The following is a 20,703-nucleotide window of genomic DNA, read 5'->3' on the forward strand; positions in this document are numbered from 1 at the left end:
AACAGAGTCATCATATGTAACCCAATAAAATCCACAGGGCCAGTAGCCAGACCCATAGCTGAGCCAGGCATCAGAAAAACAGTGTAAAATCATGCAGTTAATGAATTCAATTCAATTCAATTCAATTCAATTTTATTTATATAGCGCCAAATCACAACAAAAGTCGCCTCAAGGCGCTTCATAGATACAGAGAAAAACCCAACAATCATATGACCCCCTATGAGCAAGCACTTTGGCGACAGTGGGAAGGAAAAACTCCCTTTTAACAGGAAGAAACCTCCAGCAGAACCAGGCTCAGGGAGGGGCGGCCATCTGCTGCGACCGGTTGGGGTGAGAGAAGGAAGACAGGATAAAGACATGCTGTGGAAGAGAGACAGAGGTTAATAACAGATATGATTCAATGCAGAGAGGTCTGTTAATACATAGTGAGTGAGAAAGGTGACTGGAAAGGAAAAACTCAATGCATCATGGGAATCCCCCGGCAGCCTACATCTATTGCAGCATAACAAAGGGAGGATTCAGGGTCACCTGGTCCAGCCCTAACTATATGCTTTAGAAAAAAGGAAAGTTTTAAGCCTAATCTTAAAAGTAGAGATAGTGTCTGTCTCCCGAATCCAAACTGGAAGCTGGTTCCACAGAAGAGGGGCCTGAAAACTGAAGGCTCTGCCTCCCATTCTACTTTTAAATACTCTAGGAACAACAAGTAGGCCTGCAGAGCGAGAGCGGAGCGCTCTAATAGGGTGATATGGTACTACAAGGTCATTAAGATAAGATGGGGCCTGATTATTTAAGACCTTGTATGTGAGAAGCAGGATTTTGAATTCAATTCTGGATTTAACAGGAAGCCAATGAAGGGAAGCCAAAACAGGAGAAATATGCTCTCTCTTTCTAGTCCCTGTCAGGACTCTTGCTGCAGCATTTTGGATTAGCTGAAGGCTTTTCAGTGAGTTTTTTGGACATCCTGATAATAATGAATTACAGTAGTCCAGCCTGGAAGTAATAAATGCATGAACTAGTTTTTCAGCGTCACTCTGAGACAGGATATTTCTAATTTTAGAGATGTTGCGCAAATGGAAGAAAGCAGTCTTACATATTTGTTTAATATGTGCGTTGAAGGACATGTCCTGGTCAAAAATGACTCCAAGGTTCCTCACAGCGTTACTGGAGGCCAAGGTAATGCCATCCAGAGTAAGAATCTGATTAGATACCATATTTCTAAGATTTTCAGGGCCGAGTACAATAACCTCAGTTTTATCTGAATTAAGAAGCAGAAAGTTAGCGGCCATCCAGGTCTTTATGTCTTTAAGACATTCCTGCAGTTTAACTAATTGGTGTGTGTTATCTGGCTTCATGGACAGATAGAGCTGGGTGTCATCTGCATAGCAGTGAAAATGTATGCTATGTCTTCTAATGATGCTGCCTAAGGGAAGCATGTATAATGTAAACAGAATTGGTCCTAGCACTGAACCCTGTGGAACTCCATAATTAACCTCAGTGTGTGAAGAGGACTCTCCATTTACATGCACGAATTGGAGTCTATTAGATAGATATGATACAAACCACTGCTGTGCAGTACCTGTAATACCTACAGCATGTTCTAATCGCTCTAATAGGATATTATGATCAACAGTATCGAACGCTGCACTGAGGTCTAGCAGGACAAGCACAGAGATGAGTCCACTGTCAGAGGCCATAAGAAGATCATTTGTAACCTTCACTAAAGCTGTTTCTGTGCTGTGCTGAGCTCTGAAACCTGACTGAAACTCTTCAAATAAACCATTCCTCTGCAGATGATCTGTTAGCTGTTTGACAACTACTCTTTCAAGGATTTTTGATATGAAAGGAAGGTTGGAGATTGGCCTATAATTAGCTAAGACTGCTGGGTCTAGAGATGGCTTTTTGAGTAAAGGTTTAACTACAGCCAGCTTGAAGGCCTGTGGTACATAGCCGATTATTAGAGATAGGTTGATCATATTTAAGATCGAAGAATTAATTAATGGCAGGACTTCTTTGAGCAGTTTTGTAGGAATGGGGTCTAAAAGACACGTTGATGGTTTGGAGGAAGTAATTATTGAAGTTAACTCAGAAAGATCAATTGGAGAAAAAGAGTCAATGGTACTAAGAGTAGCTGTAGATAATATTACATCTGTGGGATGATTATTGGTAATTTTTTCTCTAATGATAAAAATTTTATTTGTGAAGAAGTTCATGAAGTCATTACTAGTTAACGTTAAAGGGATGGTTGGCTCAAAAGAGCTCTGACTTTTTGTCAGCCTGGCTACAGTGCTGAAGAGAAACCTGGGGTTGTTCTTATTTTCTTCAATCAGTGATGAATAGTAAGATGTTCTGGCTTTGCGGAGGGCTTTCTTATAAAGCAGCAAACTATTTCTCCAGGCTAAATGATGATCCTCTAGATTTGTGACACGCCATTTCCTCTCCAGATTACGAGTCATCTGCTTTAGGGTACGTGTTTCAGAATTATACCACGGAGTCAGGTACTTCTGATTTGAGGCCTTAGTTTTCACAGGAGCTACAGTATCCAGAGTCGTACGTAGTGAGGAGGTGAAATTATTAACAAGATGAAGGCAACAGCTGCTCAGAAAGAATGACACGTTTGCATGTTTGAATTTCCCAGATGTGGAGACTTTTTCCCACGACTCCCTGGGAAGAGGTGGAGGAGGAGATGAAGGGGGGTCAGGAGAAAGCTGTCCAGGCACACCAGAAATGAGGAGGAGACAGGAGGAGGCGCTGAGGAGGCTCGCGGGACAGGTAGTGTCCCTACTTCATTCCTCTTTCTACTTTTTAATCAAAGATGACCTGTTGTGCTTCTCATAATTTTCTGTAGGCTGCTTGTGTACAGCAGTGGAAATGACCATAAAAGACCCACATGAATTAGACTGCTGTAATACCAACCAGTGTAATGAATGATCACTTAGTCTCTCAAGCTAAAAGGCCAGCGTGTGAATCCACCTTAGCAAAGTTTTACTGAAAATCTACAGATGATTCACCGACTTTCTTCTGCCTCTGTTTTGTAGGTAGTCTCATATCATTTCTGTCAGGCCGATAACTGCCACACCTGTCTCGTTCCGGAGTTTGTCCACAACATGGCGGCTACATTAAGCAGCGCGCCTCAGCTGGCCGCCTATCGTGAACTACTGCACCGGGCGCCACAGCTCCAGAGCATGCTCAGTCTGCGCTCCTGTATCCAGGATCCGATCTCTGCCCTTCAGAAAGGAATACTAGAACCGCTCGATGCTCTCTACAGAGGTACAGCTTCTACTACATTCTGCTGTGGCACATTAACTGATGTGCAGTGATGCAATGTGAGTTTGTTTTGTTTGTTTTCCAGAAAATAAACTGCATGTAGAAGGGGCGGGCCTTATTGTACTGATTGATGGGCTAAACGAGGCAGAGTTCCACCGGCCGGACTACGGCGACACGCTGACCTCCTTTCTATCCCGAACCATCCAGAGATTTCCTTCCTGGCTGAAGGTCATTACCACTGTCAGGACCAGTCAGCAGGTAAACACAAGTCACAAACACACAGAAGTGTAAAATCACAAAGGTGGCCGTGAAATGGGAACAAAAGAGCACACAGGTGCGTTAGAGGGGCAACAATGAGGCAACCCCCAAAACAGGAATGGTTTTACAACTGGAGGACACAGACATTTTTCCCTCCTCATCTTTTCCGACTGTTTTTTCACTACTTCTGCATTTGTTTGCATTTGACTGGGGTCACCTGGTAGCATGAGAATCAGAATCAGAAAGGTTTTATTGCCAAATGTTGAGCAGGTTTACAACATTAGGAAATTGCTGCGGTGCTTCAGTGCAAACATACTGTCATAAATTACGCTAAAATAGACATGAAAAATAAATAAATAAATAAAAATAAGAATAAGAATTAAAAGTGCTAAGTAGATAGATATATACATGATATATACATGAGTGCAGGTGGTGATCAGTGACAAACATGGAATGATGCAGTGAACACAGCGTAGGGTCATGTGTTAGTGGTGGGAACAGTCGTACGTTTATTGTTCATGTGTCCGACAGCAGAGGGGAAGAAACTGTTCTTATGGCGAGAGGTTCTGGTGCGAATGGACCGGAGCCTCCTGCCTGAGGGGAGCAGGTCAAACAGACTGTGTCCAGGGTGAGAAGGGTCAGCTGAGATCCGAGCTGCACGCCCCAGTGTCCTGGAGGTGTACAGGTCCTGCAGAGATGGGAGTCTGCAGCCAATCACCTTCTCAGCAGAGCGCACAACACGCTGCAGTCTCTGTTTGTCCCTGATAGTGGCTCCAGCGTACCACACGGTGATGGAGGAGGTGAGGATGGACTCGATGATTGCAGTGTAGAACTGCATCATCGTCCGTGTTGGCAGGTTGAATTTCTTCAGCTGCCTCAGGAAGTACATCCTCTGCTGGGCTTTCTTGATGACGGAGGTGATGGTGGGCTCCCACTTCAGGTCCTGGGTGATGGTGGTACCCAGGAAGCGGAATGAGTCCACAGAGGTGATGGGGGTGTCAGTCAGGATGATGGGGGGGAGTGGGGCTGTGTGCTTCCTGAAGTCCACAATAATCTCCACTGTCTTCTGGGCATTCAGCACCAGGTTGTTGTGGCTGCACCAGGACACCAGATGTTCAACCTCCCTCCTGTAGGCAGACTCGTCCCCGTCCGAGATGAGTCCGATAACGGTGGTGTCATCTGCAAACTTGATTAGCTTGACAGACTGGTGGGTGGAGGTGCAGCAGTTGGTGTACAGGGAGAAGAGCAGAGGAGAAAGAACACAGCCCTGAGGGGAGCCGGTGCTGATGGTCCGGGAGTCCGGGACATTCTTTCCCAGCCTCACATGCTGCTTCCTGTCCGTCAGGAAGTCAGTGATCCACCGGCAGATGGGATCAGGCACATTCATCTGGGAAAGCTTGTCTCGGAGATGGTCTGGAAGGATGGTGTTGAAGGCAGAGCTGAAGTCCACAAACAGGATCCTGGCGTAGGTTCCTGGGGAGTCCAGATGCTGCAGGATGAAGTGTAGGGCCATGTTGATGGCGTCATCTACAGACCTGTTGGCTCTATATGCAAACTGCAGGGGGTCCAGGAGGGGGGCCGTGAGGGTCTTGAGATAGGAGAGAACTAGGCGCTCAAATGACTTCATGACCACAGATGTCAGAGCCACGGGTCTGTAGTCATTTAGTCCAGTGATCCTAGGTTTCTTGGGGACAGGGATTATGGTAGAGGACTTGAAGCAGGCAGGCACATGACATGCCTGCAGTGAGGAGTTGAAAATGCCAGAAAACACTGGGGCCAGCTCGTTTGCACAGTGTCTGAGGGTGGCAGGAGACACACCGTCTGGGCCGGGAGCTTTCCGAGCATTCAGACTCTTAAACTGCTTCCTCACATCTGCTTCATGAATATGAAGAGTTGTGGTGGGAGGAGGTGGTGTGAAATCCTCCTTTGTGTGGGGTGAGGAGGGGGGTGTTGCAGGTGAAGTGATTGAAGGTGGTGATGGCTCTATGGAGGGGGGAGAGGTGGGGGAATGAGTGTCCAAAGTGTCTCTATTGTTGGGGCCGTTGGAGGTGTGAAGGCTGCCTGATGGCTCGTCAAAACGGCAGTAGAAGTCGTTGAGGGTGTTGGCCAAGAGCAAGTCATCAGTGGAGTGGGGGGTTTTAGGCTTGTAGTTGGTGATATTCCTAAAACCTTTCCACACAGAGGCCGAGTCATTCTCTGAGATCTGCTGCTGCATCTTCTCAGAGTGCTGATGTTTAGCAATGTCCACTTCTTTAGTGAACCTGTACTTGGCCTCTCTGTAGCAGTCCCTGTCTCCGCTTCTGAACGCCTTTCTCTTTTCCAGCCACAGCTTTTTGAGTTTAGGAGTAAACCAGGGTTTGTCATTGTTATAACTCACCCTGGTGCGTGATGGCACAATGCTGTCCTCACAGAAGTGGATATAGGAGGTGACAGTGTCCGTGAACTCGTCCAAGCTGTTAGAAGCAGCCTTCATTGTGTCCCAGTCTGTAGACTCCAAACACGTGCGAAGCTCCTCCACAGCCTCGTTGCTCCACAGTTTTTTGGTCCTCACGACAGGTTTGGAGAGCTTCAGCCTCTGTCTGTACGCGGGGATTAGGTGGATCATGACGTGGTCAGAAAGTCCGAGTGAAGCGCGGGGCACCGCACGATAGGCCCCCCTGATCGTGCTGTAACAGTGGTCTAATGTCCTCTAATGTCCATTAACAGTGGTCTAATGAGGTGATACCTGGACCCTACAGAGGTCACACGGGTAGTCCGGCTCCTGCCAATGCGTGCCATTCCTGCAAGGCTTGCTGTGTCTTTCAGCACAGTCTCAAGAACATCGAAGAGATTCCAGGAGACTGTAGGAGACCTGGACAGGGTTGAAGAGGATGAGAACATGTGTGAATGATTCTGACCAAACAATCAGAAACAGACTTCATGAGGGTGGTCTCAGGGCCCGATGTCCTCTAGTGGGCCTTTTGGTCACAGCCCAGCACTGTGGAGCCTGATAGACATCTGCCATACAAATCCAGAACTAGCAGCTCCATAGATGAGAGCAGGTTCACCCTGAACACATTAAAGGAGAAAGACTCTATGCTAGTGCAGTGGGTCCTAGGTTCCCGGCATTGTGAAGAGAGCATAAACATACAAACAAGCACATGGGGACTATTTTGAGTTGTGTTGGTTTCTGCCATTGTTACCAGTGTTAACTGAATATCTCTTATCAGTTTGGAACCTTCTGAATATGATTAAAATCATATTATTCTGAAGCAAATACTGTCTGTGCTGCCAAATTACTGTGAGCAGCACACACGGCTAATAAACACAACTTTTTCTGAACTAACAAAATCTGTTTCTTTGTGTTTTTATTCAATCAGGACATCACTCATTCTCTGCCCTTTCACCGCATCTCTTTAGACCGAATGGATGAGAATAGCGCCATAGACCAGGACCTGCAGGTAAGGTGTAAATAGATTTCTATTTCTCTGTCTGTCTGCACATCTGTACTGCATCGGTCTGTCTTTTCTCAGGGTTACCTGATGCAGCGTATCCACAGCAGCACTGAGATCCAAAGCAATGTGTCACTGAGCAATGGCCGCCTCGATAACACTGCACTGTCCAAACTGATCAGCCACCTGAAGAGCCTGAGCAGAGGCTCATATCTCTATTTAAAACTGATCCTGGACCTGATAGAGGGGGGATACCTCGTTCTGAAGAGCTCCAGCTTCAAGGTGAGATGGAGAAAGAAGGTAAAGGTCAAATAAAGTCCTGAAGAAAGTCGAGACTGCTACAAACTAGACTAAAGAAGTAACTGACAGTTGAAGTATAATCGACACAGATTAAAGCACTTTCATTTAAACACGGATGAAATAAATCAAGCAGTATTCATAGTTTCCACATGACATCACATTGTTACAGGAACTCCACATGGACGGCAAAAATTATTTTCTCTACTGTCTGCTTGTCATTTTTACCAGATTTGTTTAGCCAAAATACAGGACAGTTACTAATCTTCCCCATACTGGAAATATTTAGTGTGTGCTACTGTTTAAAAAGCTATAGACACATTCAGTCAGTTACCGTGCCATACCGCTGGAAAAATGTCCGTCACAGTTGGCTCTTGGAGATTATATCAGCATTTGAGTAAATGTATTTAAAGGGACTGACTGTTCTGACTACATTTTATTTTAAAATTAGTTTCAGTCATTGAATTTTATGTCAAACAACTTTGTGAAAGGGACAGTCTCTGAAACTCAGCAACATATTTTCCACTGAAAATCACCAACATCAGTTTCAGTTGACCCTGAACTTAATCTGTATTTGAAATGTGCATGCCAAAAAGTTTACTAGCAGCGATTCTGTGACTTGTTTAAGTTTCAGTGTAAACATAATATAAACAAATGTCAGCTGAAATAACTGAAGCGTACAAGAGCGAGAGCATGTTAGTTTAAATAATTGGACACTGCGGAAAATAGTGGGCGTGGCATTTTCAATGTAAACAAAGAGATACTGATGTGTAACCATAAAGCACAAATGTGTGCACTCTTTGTAGCTCATCTGATATACCGAAAAGGCTTTTAATGGGTGTGTGTGTGTGTGTGTGTGTGTGTGTGTGTGTGCGTGCGTGCGTGCGTGCGTACGTGCGTGTGTGTGTGTGTGTGTGTGTGTGTGCGTGCAGGTGGTTCCTGTGAGTCTAGCAGAGGTTTACCTGCTGCAGCTCAACATGCGCTTTCCCACCCAGTCGTCCTTCCAGAGAGTTCTACCTTTACTCAACGTTACTGTGGCATCGCTGCACCCGCTGACTGACCAGCAGGTAAAGGCTCAGTCGCAGTAGAGTAAAAACAGGACAGCAGCTTCCTTGCAACTAGGAAAAATCAGTAATTGACTGCAGGTAGTACATTTATCATAGTTATTCGTTTTAGCATCACAAAAACATTGCATATAATTGCTGACTTGACGCCAATCAGTTGTAGACTGATTCTGTCTTATTGCTGTTATTCTGCCATCTTGACACAGCAAAGTTGTTTTGAGGATGGCAGCTGACTGAGCTGACAGGCCTGGTCACCGTCTCAAAACAACCATTTCAAAGGCAACAAGTTTGTAGTAATTTAGTAATTTGTGGGCTGTGGTCCCCAGTGTGATTGTAGCATAGCACACCAGCATTTTCACGTTGGTAAACTTTATGTAGTATACTGTGGACTCGGAACATGATGAGTTTACTGGAAGTAACGTTTGTAACACTACTGAATTTTGTGAGCACACATACACGAGATACTTTTTTCTTCAGTGAAGATGACTGTTTAACAAATATACACACCGAATAACTCTAGTGAGCATTAGCAATACTGACAACATATTCTTCCCCCGCTGGCTCAAAATTGATTGTTGGTCCCTCCTTCAGGGAACTGTACAATGTTCCTCTGTCATCTTTATCACCGTTTGTGGTGGGGCGTGGTCTGCGGTGTTGTGCAGGGAGGGCGGACGCACCTGCACGGCATCCTTCATCACGCCCGCCTAGTTATAAACACGGGGACTCAGGGGTTGGTGTGTTGTGGTGTGAATATTGAATAAAATGGCTCAAACCTATGATCCCTGGACCCGCCGTGTCTCATTCACACCACACCGTTATAATTAGACCATGATATTACTCACAGAGCCATATTTGATATTGCAAATAGATTTAAGCCCTCAAAGTAATGACTTGAAATGCATCGATTGTGTGTATAATTGTGTCACCTTGTAAGAACCGTCCTTTGAAATCAGTGACCTTATCAGGATATTTTTTTATGAACAAATATCATCAAACTTCCTGATGTGCCTTTCAGACTCAGCTGTGCTTCAGTTAGTGCTAGCATGCTAATAGTTGCTAACAGTGGATACAATACTGTCAATGCACAGCTGTTTGAGGTGGTAAATGCGGGCACCCTGGCCGGAGGTTCGCTGGAGTGGGCGGAGTTCTCACAGCGCCTGGAGCAGCTCTCCTCGTTCCTTTTGCGGCGCAGCGACGGCAGTCGGATGCTAAACCACACCTCCTTCAGGGAGTGGCTCATGTGGAGGGAGGAGGGCCAGGATGACCGGTTCCTCTGCGATCCCAGGTATAGTCAGAGGGCCAGAGGGCATGAGTGACAAATGGAGAGAGAAGAAAACAGGGACAGATGTTTCTCACTGAGCTGTGTGTCTCTGTTTCCAGGAGTGGCCACACTCTCCTGTCCTTCTGGCTCTGCAGACAGGCAGGAAAGCTGACCCGACAGCAGACACTGGAGCTCGGGCATCACATCCTGAAGGCGCACATCTACAAGGCGAGCTCTCACACACAAAGTTAGACACGCATACGCAGATACATGGGGCTGGAAACCACACCAGTAGATTTTTTTTACAGATCACAAACCAATGAGATGCCACTGTTTTATGTCTAACTGTTGGTTTCTGTCGCATTTGTTCTCCTCATCCAGGGCCTGAGTAGGAAGCTAGGGGTTTCCTCCTCAGTTCTGCAAGGGCTGTGGCTGTCATACAGCACCCAGAGCCTGAGCCCTGTTCTTGCGTCACTGCGCAACCTCTACACCCCCAATATCAAGGTAACAATGCATACTCACACACACACGAGTGTATTTCCCACCACAGTTCTGCTGTAACTTTCCTCTTTTCCTTTTGCAGGTGAGCAGATTGCTGATTATGGCTGGGGCTGATGTGGATTACTGTAGCGATGTCCTGAACAACGCCCCCCTGCTGTGTGTCCACGCTCACCTGGGCCACACTGATGCTGTAGCACTGCTGCTTGATCATGGAGCACAGGTAAGGAAAAAGAAAAGGCCGTGGAGCTTTTTAAACATCATGTGAGTTCATAGAGACGCGTCATTGGGTGTTAACAAGAGCAGATTTACTCCAACCACAATTCCACCTTCAATTTTTAGCTGGATGCTTGGTCACATGACGGTTTGACTGCACTGGGATTCGCTGCTGCAGCTGGTCACCTGGATATCGTCACAATGCTGAGTCAGCACAGAGCCAAGGTAGCTACCAGTTCTACTCCACATGTGCAGTTTGGTGTCAGACAGATGTTTGCAGCTAATGTAAAGAATGACAACAGCAGGATTTTCACAGGCTTCTGTGCAGTACATCCCATAATTCAGTAGCTTGTAGATCCACCATTTGCTGAAAAAAGTAATAGTTTTCTGTCCCTCGCGTTGTTCCAAGGTAATTGTGCACAAAACAATATCACCGTGGTATGCAAGGGGCCAACCTTATACATACAGTGAAATATGTTAAATAAGGAAAATTGAGATTGTTGCAGTTCAGTTGCTCTTTTTCTTTTGATTCTTGGTCTCATAACCTTTTCTGATAGTCAGTGGCATCACTGCAATTTAACCTAGAAAGAGTCCCAACCCTGTTTTTGAGTGTCTGTCTCCCCTTGGGTGCAGGTGGGTCACGTGGACGGCTCCGGTCGGTGCGTGCTGGTTCACGCAGCCCAGCGAGGCCACCTCGAGGTGCTGCGCTTTCTCCTAAAGAGGGCGGAGTGGAGTTGTACTACCTGCTGTGGACAGAAGGGGGCAAGCAGGAGCCAAGCAGTGCAGCAGGCTTTGATTGCTGCAGCCAGCATGGGACACACAGAGGTGATACAAACACACACACACACACACATACACACCTTTAATGTATAACACTGTGTGGTACAGAATATACAATCACATAGTCGGGTGTGTGTGTGTGTGTGTGTAGATGGTGTCATACCTATTGGACCTTCCAGAGGAAGATGAAGAAGGGGAGGAGAGACCTGAGATCAACACATATGACAGTCTATGGGGAGAGACAGGTAATGACCATGTAACTACTATTGTGTAACTACTTTGTCACGGCAGGCTTTGTTTTTCTGTCAACCAGACGCCATCAGTGTGATAAATTCACGTGGAACATGGTGGGAAACAATGTTTTCATAAACATGCTTTGGTTTGCTTAAAAGGTCATTTACAATAACAGATGATGTAGCAGGATCATTTTCCCACCACAACCTCATAATTAATGAGAGGCAAACAGGAGACAACATGACTGATCACTATACTTTACATTAGTAGCATCTAGTGGACGAAAATGTTCACTTCAGTAAAAACAGAAAAAATAAGTATTTAGACTCTTCTACATGTTTGGTTCCTCTGGCCAAGATTATTATATTTATATTATATAAGAGTAAAAAACCAACACAATAAAATAAGTCTTTGAAAAATATAATTAAAATGAGACAAAAAATAAATAAATAAAAATAAAAACATACAGTAAATGTGAAAAACAAGCTGATACAATAACAACTATACTGAAGCAATAAAAACGAAATGGAAACGAGCAAATACACAATAGAAAACTACACTGAAAACAAAAGGTTCTCCTAAGAAATACAGAAGTTTTATTTATGTAGTCATCTCGAGGTCCTTTATGTTGTAAGATAAAGACCCTAAAGTAGTACAGTGAAAATCCCAACATCAGACGTCCCCTCGGTGAGAAAGCGCTTGGTGACAGTGGGAAGGAAAAACCTCCAGCAGAGCCAGGATCAGACCTGGGTGATTCTGTCTCATTGCAAACTTTTCTTACCAAAGCTCAGACGTGGATTCATTTAATATCCGTCGCGTCATTTCAAAGTAAACTCTGGTTTCTATATTTAATGTTTGTTCTCTAACACCTACCACAGCTTTATAATGCCATGTGTTCAGTTACAGAGCTGAAGTTTGTAATCGTCTGGTTTCCCTTGTCTCACTCTGTGTGTTTGCGTCAGCTCTGACAGCAGCAGCAGGATGTGGCTGTCTGTCTGTCTGCAGGCTGTTGTTGGATCAGGGGGCAGCTGTGGAGCAAGGAAACAAGCAGGGTGTCACTCCACTTTTCAGCGCCGTGAGACGGGGTCACTGGCAGGTATGGTGGAACCAGAAAGCAAACAGGCACATGATCACACGATACCTGCAGCAGATAACTGCAGTCTTCCTCCTCCTGCATCCTTCGGTCAGGTGGTGGAGTTGTTTCTGAATCAGGGGGTGGAGGTGAACATGGTGGACCAGCAGGGGCGAACATCTCTGATGACTGCAGCCTCAGAGGGACACATGAGCACTGCCCAGCTGCTGCTGGATCATGGTAATCACACACTGCACTCTGCAGCCAGAAAAACAGCAAGAGTTGCTGCAGCAATGCAATTAAACCAGCAGTAACATTGTTTATGTCCAACTTCAGTGCAGTCAGAAAGTATTTTTTACTTTTTCTTTTATCAGGAGATTCCGATGTTAAAAAACCCTTGAAAACGAGATTGGTCCTAATCAATAATACTTTAACTACAAACGCTAATCTTAGAGGACAGCTGTGATACTGTACAGTATTCTCAGCGTGTACACTGCTGTAAAAACGTGTTTTCTTCTTTCCTAACACTGACAAAAAAGTAGAAGAAATATGAAATGAATCTGTTGTCCTCGTGATCAAACACTCCACTGTAGGAATTGACGGTTTTAACAGAAATGGCATGTGTGCTGAGACTAGTGAGGCCATGTTTGTAGCCATTATTTATAAGGTCGTCCTTAGAGCCCCCATTCTAATCACTCTGACCCTGACAATAGCTCCGACCCTAATGAATCTGTCTGTTTCCAGGAGCCTCCCTCGAACAGACCGACAGAGAAGGGCTAACGGCACTGAGCTGGGCGTGTCTAAAAGGCCAGCTCTCATTGGTCAGAGAGCTTGTGGAGAGAGGAGCAGCCACAACTCATGCAGACCGCAATGGACGCACGCCTCTGGATCTGGCTGCATTCTGCGGAGACCCAGATGTGGTGTGTACAGCCAGAGTAACCATGATTGTGTTAGTTAATTTAGAACAGTTACCTGTCCTACCTGTTCTGCAGCCGCTGCAGAGGGCAATGTAATGTAGCCGGAGGAGAATTTATAAAAGTGGTGAAAAATGTCGCTTTGATCCGTGTCCAGGTGCAGTACCTTGTGGATCACGGTGCATCAGTGGAGCATGTGGACTGCAGCGGGATGCGCCCTCTGGATCGAGCAGTCGGCTGCAGAAACACTTCTGCAGTCATCGCTCTACTGAAAAAGGGAGCCAAAATAGGTAGAAGCATGAAGCATGTTCAGTTTAACAGCAAGAATTAAACCATGGATGTTGTAGTTATGCAGTAAGCATCTTCACTGCTGCATGGCCGGACTCCCATATAGTTCATTTCCATTAGCAATACATCACCCTGCAGAATGAACCTTCATGAATTCTAAATCATCCTTCATATATCCCTAAACTAAACTTGCATGTGTGTGTGTGTGTGTGTGTGTGTGTGTGCGTGTGTGTGTGTGTGTGTGTGCGCGTGTGTGTGTGTGTGTGTGTGTGTGTGTGTGTGTAGGACCTGCAACCTGGGCCATGGCGACCTCTAAGCCAGATATCTTAATGGTTCTGCTCAGTAAATTGATCCAAGAAGGAGATAAATTGTACAAGGTAGCGCACATTTCCATCTTGATGAGATTTGATTTGATTGACTCGATATCGATTTGATTCGATATTCCAAAGTTCTTTCTGAAAGAGTTTCTTTTTTTTTCTTTCCAGCAAGGTAAAGTGAGGGAAGCCGCTCACTCCTATCAGTCAGCTCTCCAGAAGTTTCCAGGAGACGAGCTGAAGACGTTCAAACAGCTCAGGGTGTGCGTGCTGCTCAACCTCTCACGCTGCCGCCGCAAGATGAACGTGAGGCTTCTTCTTACACACACACATGTTGAGAATATTTTGCTTATTATTTTGAAACAAATCTCATCTCGAAAACTTTATTTCAGTATTGATATATCGTTAATCTTCCTTACAGGACTTCAGCCTTGCTGAGGAGTTTGCTACCAAGGCCCTGGAGCTAAAAGCCAAATCTTATGAAGCCTTTTATGCCAGAGCCCGTGCCAAACGCAGCCGCAGGTAAACAGTGTCGTGAGAAATTGAATAAAACTAACTGATCGTCATCTTCTGAGAGTTTGGGTTCTTTGGATCTTCAGTAGTAGAACTGTGATGATTTTATTGTTTGACATTTTTAAACTATTTGAAACTTAGACACGAGATTGCAGTGAGAAAGAGTTGAGTAGTTTTAGGCTCACTACCATGTAAAGAAAACCTGAGAGATAGAGTGACCTGAACTGTAAGAAGTAGAAGACATATGTGCTGTCAGGTAAGGGTCTCATGTGTTTTAACTTGGCGGGGTGTTGTCAGTTTCCAGTTACCTCCATGCTAAGGCTCTACACAGTTTGCTAAGGCCTCAGTTACACAGGCCCAGAGACCAGCTGGCAATCCCCTGTTAACCTCCAATCACTAGGAAAGCAAAAAGGGTGCTGGACCAAAAACCATCTTGTGATTGCTTTCATTGCTAGAAGATTACTGCGGTCACTCATAGTTTGCATAGAAGATGCCAGCTTGTCTGCACTCAGTCACTAACTAACCACCATGTAGTGGTGAAGCATGAAAAAGTACAGCACAAACCAGAAACGGAGACCATTTCCCTTCAAAGTAAAAGTATTCCACTCTGTGACCACATGCAACTTCCTGCAACCGCTTGCCAACCAGACACACTTTCCACTAGTGACGAGTGGTTACCGTGGGGTCACTGACTGGCACCGTTCACCAGAGAGTAAAGACCTAAAGCTTTGACCTAGCATTGCCTTACAGTCACAGTGACTGAAGGCATAGATTTCAGATGGAGGGACACATTTTTAAGCCTGTTTTTTCTTTGTGAATGTGATTGCAGCAAATTTCAGGTAACCAGACATCGAAAGATTGGAACAGACCTTCTAAACACTGACAATATGAAACCTATAATTCCGGAAACATTCTGATATACACATTCTCTGTCATCTTCTGAAGTTTGTCCTGTTTTCACTCCTTGTCACTATCACAACCCAGACAATTCCACGCTGCTTTGGAGGACCTGATTGAAGCCAGCCGTTTGTGCCCATCCAACCGGGAGATTCAGCGCCTGCTGTCACGGGTCAAAGAAGAGTGTCGGCAGGCTGCACAGCAAAAGGACATTCATCCTCCATCATCTAATCACGTCTATCAGCAGAACATGTCCATCAGCGAGGCCAGGTCTAGAGATTCAGGTTGTTTGCAGGTACAGGATAGAGAGGGGCTTACAGAGGAAGAGGAGGAAGAGGAGAAAGCAGAGAGCAGTTTCAGGGAAAGAGACTCCTCTCCCTGTCACCTTCAACCTGCGGTTCAAAGTCTTGACACCCGCTGCCACTCTGGGGTACCATCGCCCTCCTCCCTTTCCCCCACTCATCTGTATCATCACCTCCCCAGTCCCACCCACGCAGCCTCCCTTTCTTCACCTAGTCACTCTGCACCTCCCCCTCCTTCCACATCTTATCACGATTTCAGCCCTACTTCCTCCCTAATCCAGCATCAGCAGCGAGGTGGCATAGTGTCTGAAAGTATGCCTACATTGTCCGAAAGTGGAGGTGTACAAAACTATCCACAGTCTGACTTAGATCAGAACCAGGGAGTCCAGCGTCACCCCCATCTGGCTGGTCAGAGGTTCCAGAAGCAGAACCCCGTCCAAGGCCACTGGCTCCAACCAGCCAAAGCACAGGTGGTCCGAACCAATCAGCCCAGTTCTTCTACCCACTCCAGCATGGTTTTGGGAAGTTCTGCCTATTCCCAGTTCGCCCATCTGCCCAAAGAACTAGCAGAGCTTGGGGAAGGCTTTTGCTCAAATCCTATGGATGTCAGGCCTAGCCCATTGGCTCAGCCTGGTCTGAGCTCTGGAGCTTCTTATGTACAGGATGAAGAAGAAGAAGTTGACCTGGTTAGCCAGGCCAGAGGCACATCTGGCTATGGGAAAGCAGCAGGAGCCGAGTGGGCGGGGGTAAACCGTTTTGGCCAGTCCCGTCAGTTCAGCCGTAACCAATCCAAAGCAGCCTACTACCCTTTGGAAGTTACAGAGGCAGCAATGGGGTCTTCAGATAGGCTTCAGTCATCGCACGATTATCAGTATCAACACCAGGGTGGTCTTCGACGTCCACTCAGTGCTCACCCAACCTCCTCCTCTGGTCATTCCCCTAGGCCTCTCATCCATTCCCAGAGTGTCAGCGTCCGTTTCTCCCCCAGCAGTGGTAGTCTTGCTACTGGACAGCCAGCTAATCTTGGGCCAGGCTTTAGGACATCGGCCTCTGTTCAGCACATGGATCTACCTTCAGATCTGGCCTCTGCTAGAAGCATTAGTGGTTACCATGATGATAACTTCCTGATCGCCTCTCCCCAGTCAGAAATATGCATGTCAGGAGGCGGGACTTACCCTGGAGAGGTGGGACGTTCATCTAGGAACACTCCTTTTATGGGAGTAATCGACAAGACGGCAAGGGTGCACCAGCAGTATCAGCAACAGGCTCCGTCCAGCTCAGCGTCCTGTCTCAGTCCGTCTCGCTCCTGGGCCGTGTCTTCAGTGGACACAGTTGTCACTTCGCCCAGCAAAAACCCCCCTCCACCCCAGCTCTCATCCTTTGCCTACCACAACCGCAGCAACAACAATGCCCACAATGGTCACGCCTCTTATGATAACCAGCTGGACTTCTATGACGTGACGCCAGGAAATGTTCATCAGGGTGAGGGCTCAGTGCAGGTTGCCTGTCAGAATCTCTCCTACATGGATGTGAAGGTGGCTCGGACGCTGCCCATGATCCACAGCTGCTCGGACAGACCGACTGAGAGACGTACGGGTCCTACGTCTCCGGTTAAACCAAAAAGACCCTTTGTAGAGTCCAATGTGTAAAGACAATACAAGAACATTAATGAAAAGTGGTATAAATGAAGTCACTGTACCGATATACTGGAAGACTGTTCTTGAAACAAAGTAATGTCAAGTTCCTACATTTAGTACTTGGAATGTTTATAAGAGCAAGACACACCAAGTTCAGACTGGGTAAAAGCTTTTGTTTTCATTTGGTTGTATTTGTTAGTATGCTTCAGAGAACTCCACCTCACTTGCTAGGTTAAGTGATTGCTCTATGTTGTTTTTGGAAAGAGTGCCACTTCATCTTAGGCATACTGACTCCTTCATGGTGAAGATGCCTAACCTATAAGAACGGCATGGAACATATTCACCAATAATGAACTGGTTCTGCCATTTGGAAGTGAAACATTAACAGGTGTTCACCTCACAAAGCACAAGAACGAAGAAGATAATTATGGAATAAGACTGTATTCTTCTTCTTGCACAATTCTGGCTTGAATTACATTTTAAAACTGCAGTTCAAGTCTAAATGGTGACGTCCAGACAGGAGAGAAAAAGCACCGCAATTACCTTTGCCTGCTGCCGACGCCTTTAATAAAGATCTCATTTCAAGATTGAAGCGCTTAAATAACACTGACTTGAAAGAAATGGACGAATCCAGGCTCGCGTCATTGTACCAGTCAAACGCTTGTTAGTGACCCAGACCCAAGCCATAGTTTGAGAAACTCGAAAATACTGTCATTGAATAAACACTGAGTTAAAAAAAAAAGGAGAAAAAATTGTATTTATCTTTTTAAGTTATGTCTGTATCAAACTGTAAAGTTTCTTTTTGTTTTTTTCTTAAAACGGTATTCCTTTGGGATTTGCCATCGTGTTTATTTTGGGGGATCGTCTGTGAGAACACGTAAACTGAAACTTTAGAGTTTTAGTTTACATGAAGCAGAAACTCTAAAGATGTTGGGTTAACATTGGTCTCTTTCTGGGTTCAATTAGAACGATATAGCGCATTTGTAAAAATTGGATTTTTTGGAAGGGTCATCCATTCAGCCTTTTTCTGTGCTCTCTGAAGGCCTTTTATATTCTGTAGTCCTAATGGTCTAATTATGCAAACCATATGATTCCAAGTGATACACCAGGGCTCTTCATACTGTATTATGTTGGAAACATTTTGCTTGTATGTGCCTCGGTTGTCAGTATTGTCAGTCACTCTCACTCTGACCATTAACTAGGCTTGACATGTAATTTCTGGATATTTGTCCTCAACAATGTGCATTTGAACTCTTTGGATGGTGTTGTATGTTTTTCTTGCCTTTCCAAAGATAACTGTGTAAAATTCCAATGAAACAATCTATTTATCTGCGCGAAACCAGCTTAATTTATGACCATGCCAAGCTAACTATCTTACCACCAACAGCAGCCACAGAGCCTTACCAATGAGGCCCAAAAATGTACCACTATTCAACTACATTCATTTACTGTGTTGAGGTTTGTTTGTTTTTCAAAAACTAAAGTTCAGTTCACTCTTTTCATCTTATCATCCACTGTGTATTTCACAGTCAGATCAGAATCGTAGCCTCACAAACATTAGCATACGTAGCCGTGTGTTTACTTACTCTTCAGATGGTTCCTCCAACTTTGGTGTGTTTCTGTGCTTGTTATAAACGCCTGCGCTCAGAAAAAGTTTAAAATCTTCAAACAAAATGTGAAGAAACAACTTCTCCAAAACATGTACATTGTACTGTGTTGGAGTAACACCATCTTAAGTTGTACTAGAGCCAGGCAGGACTTTTCATGTGAAATCGGTTTGTACCATGAGCTGGTGCAGTGAATCAATATAACCTTTATTTAATAATGTTCTTATTTATAGTGCTGTTCTGGGAAAAGGCAAATTCTCTTGAGGCAACAAGGGCAGAAATAAAAAGAGACAAGAAAAGTTTTTTTAAAAGTGGTGAAAGTTTTTGTTAGAATTTGCAAAGTATAATTAAAAAAAGGAAGTTTAGGTCAGAACATAGACCTAAATTTGGATGTTAAATAGGAAAAAAACTGTCGTAATCAAAGATGATAATTAAAATGTTTGTCTGCAACAAATGATTTTAAGTCATTAATCAAAAGTCTTATTATATAACAAACATTTATAGTTGTCGACAGTGTTTCTGCTTATGTGATATCAAAGACTAGGCGTCAGTAACAGTAACTGTGACATAAAAAAAGTTTTCCTCATTGTGCCACGTTACTGGGTTTTAAAAGTCGTTACTTTGAATGGAAAATGCGTTTTTCTTATCGTACCTTAGATGCTAGGGCTAACAAACATCTGCTGCAATACAGAAATTACGCTGTTTCTTTTTTGCGTTTCCCAAAGTGATCACCATCTACTTGGGATTTTGAATGTTACCAATTTTTAGCACACTATCGTTTATGAATCCATCAAGCACATGCTTATTTATGTCTTTACAAGGTTTTCCTTTCAAACCAGTAGTTTGCCTAGCTTGCTAAAACAGATAAAACAGACAACATATTTATGGCAAAAGACACGGTTTACTGCTCAAAATGCTTTTGTCTATGTCAGCAAGGAATGATTTAACTTTTCCATCTTAACCTTGTTAACGACAAGGGGAGGTGGCTAGCTGAATATTTAAAAGAGGGACAAGTTTCACTTTAATGATATATTAAGATCAGGCTTCTTTAAAACTGTCTTTTATAAACATGAATGCCAGTTTTTGTACATTTGTAGTGCTTTTTCCCCCCAAACTTCTCACTTTCAGTTGCTGTTGCTGATGAAACAAGTGATGTCTGACACAGCACACACAGTACAGTCTCTGACCACTGCCATCATCTCGTACTGCTCAGGGGACTGCAGCTGTGAGATGATATTAGCAATTTGATGTTCAAAGTGAAAACGTGGAAAATCTGTTAGCAAAACTGTGTGTTGTGCATCACATGTAGGATGTTTACCTTCTGTCTGCATTGGTGCCTGACTGTGAAATATCCCGTCAGAACAGAGCCAAGTCAGTGTGTACTTTGGGCTCTTTCACAGTGTGTAAGATGAGCTTACATTTAAAACCAAGGATGGTGACGAGAAGAGCTTCATTATCAAACATTTCAAGCAACATGAATGTGTTTTTGGCTCATGTGGAATCACTGAGTTAGAAAGAGGAATAAAGCTGAATAAAAGACTGAACTGTAAGTCTGTCTCTCATTGTGTGACCCAACAAGGAAAAGCTTTTTTGGGTATAATCTTACATTAGAACAAGAACATTACCTTCTTGTTGTGTTGATCTTATATGCAGTGCTCTTACAATAACTGATTGTTTTTTGGCCACTTGGGGGCAGCAGAAGCAATCTAAATAGAATATTGATTTTAACATAAAGCACCAGTCAGTGGGCTATCGGGCCTTTTATGATTGCTTTGTAAGAATGAGCCAGACTGCTCCTTCGGCCATCCTAAACTTTTTGCTGTGGAAAACTTTAGGAGTGGCAAGCGCAGCTCTCA

At 44.6% G+C, this 20,703-nt stretch overlaps 1 protein-coding gene across 6 annotated transcripts in view; it reads left to right on the forward strand.

Moving 5' to 3' along the window:
• The window catches only part of tanc2a (tetratricopeptide repeat, ankyrin repeat and coiled-coil containing 2a), a 59,130-nt gene extending 38,733 nt beyond the window's left edge, over positions 1 to 20,397 (forward strand). For all 6 annotated transcript variants that reach the window (XM_082530015.1, XM_082530017.1, XM_082530016.1 and 3 more), the window contains 21 exons: positions 2,636 to 2,769; positions 3,036 to 3,267; positions 3,350 to 3,522; positions 6,882 to 6,962; positions 7,035 to 7,235; positions 8,183 to 8,317; positions 9,403 to 9,599; positions 9,695 to 9,803; positions 9,957 to 10,079; positions 10,159 to 10,296; positions 10,416 to 10,514; positions 10,923 to 11,114; positions 11,221 to 11,314; positions 12,266 to 12,399; positions 12,492 to 12,615; positions 13,120 to 13,295; positions 13,447 to 13,579; positions 13,863 to 13,954; positions 14,063 to 14,197; positions 14,313 to 14,413; positions 15,389 to 20,397. In XM_082530015.1, coding sequence (XP_082386141.1) covers positions 2,636 to 2,769; positions 3,036 to 3,267; positions 3,350 to 3,522; positions 6,882 to 6,962; positions 7,035 to 7,235; positions 8,183 to 8,317; positions 9,403 to 9,599; positions 9,695 to 9,803; positions 9,957 to 10,079; positions 10,159 to 10,296; positions 10,416 to 10,514; positions 10,923 to 11,114; positions 11,221 to 11,314; positions 12,266 to 12,399; positions 12,492 to 12,615; positions 13,120 to 13,295; positions 13,447 to 13,579; positions 13,863 to 13,954; positions 14,063 to 14,197; positions 14,313 to 14,413; positions 15,389 to 17,252 — 4,667 coding nt within the window. In that variant the 3' untranslated portion in view covers positions 17,253 to 20,397. The remainder of the gene's footprint in view (positions 1 to 2,635; positions 2,770 to 3,035; positions 3,268 to 3,349; positions 3,523 to 6,881; positions 6,963 to 7,034; positions 7,236 to 8,182; positions 8,318 to 9,402; positions 9,600 to 9,694; positions 9,804 to 9,956; positions 10,080 to 10,158; positions 10,297 to 10,415; positions 10,515 to 10,922; positions 11,115 to 11,220; positions 11,315 to 12,265; positions 12,400 to 12,491; positions 12,616 to 13,119; positions 13,296 to 13,446; positions 13,580 to 13,862; positions 13,955 to 14,062; positions 14,198 to 14,312; positions 14,414 to 15,388) is intronic.
• The last annotated feature ends 306 nt before the right edge of the window (positions 20,398 to 20,703 follow it).

This window comes from Aulonocara stuartgranti, assembly GCF_965226115.1.
Source record: "Aulonocara stuartgranti genome assembly, chromosome: 4".
Classification (NCBI taxonomy): domain Eukaryota; kingdom Metazoa; phylum Chordata; class Actinopteri; order Cichliformes; family Cichlidae; genus Aulonocara; species Aulonocara stuartgranti.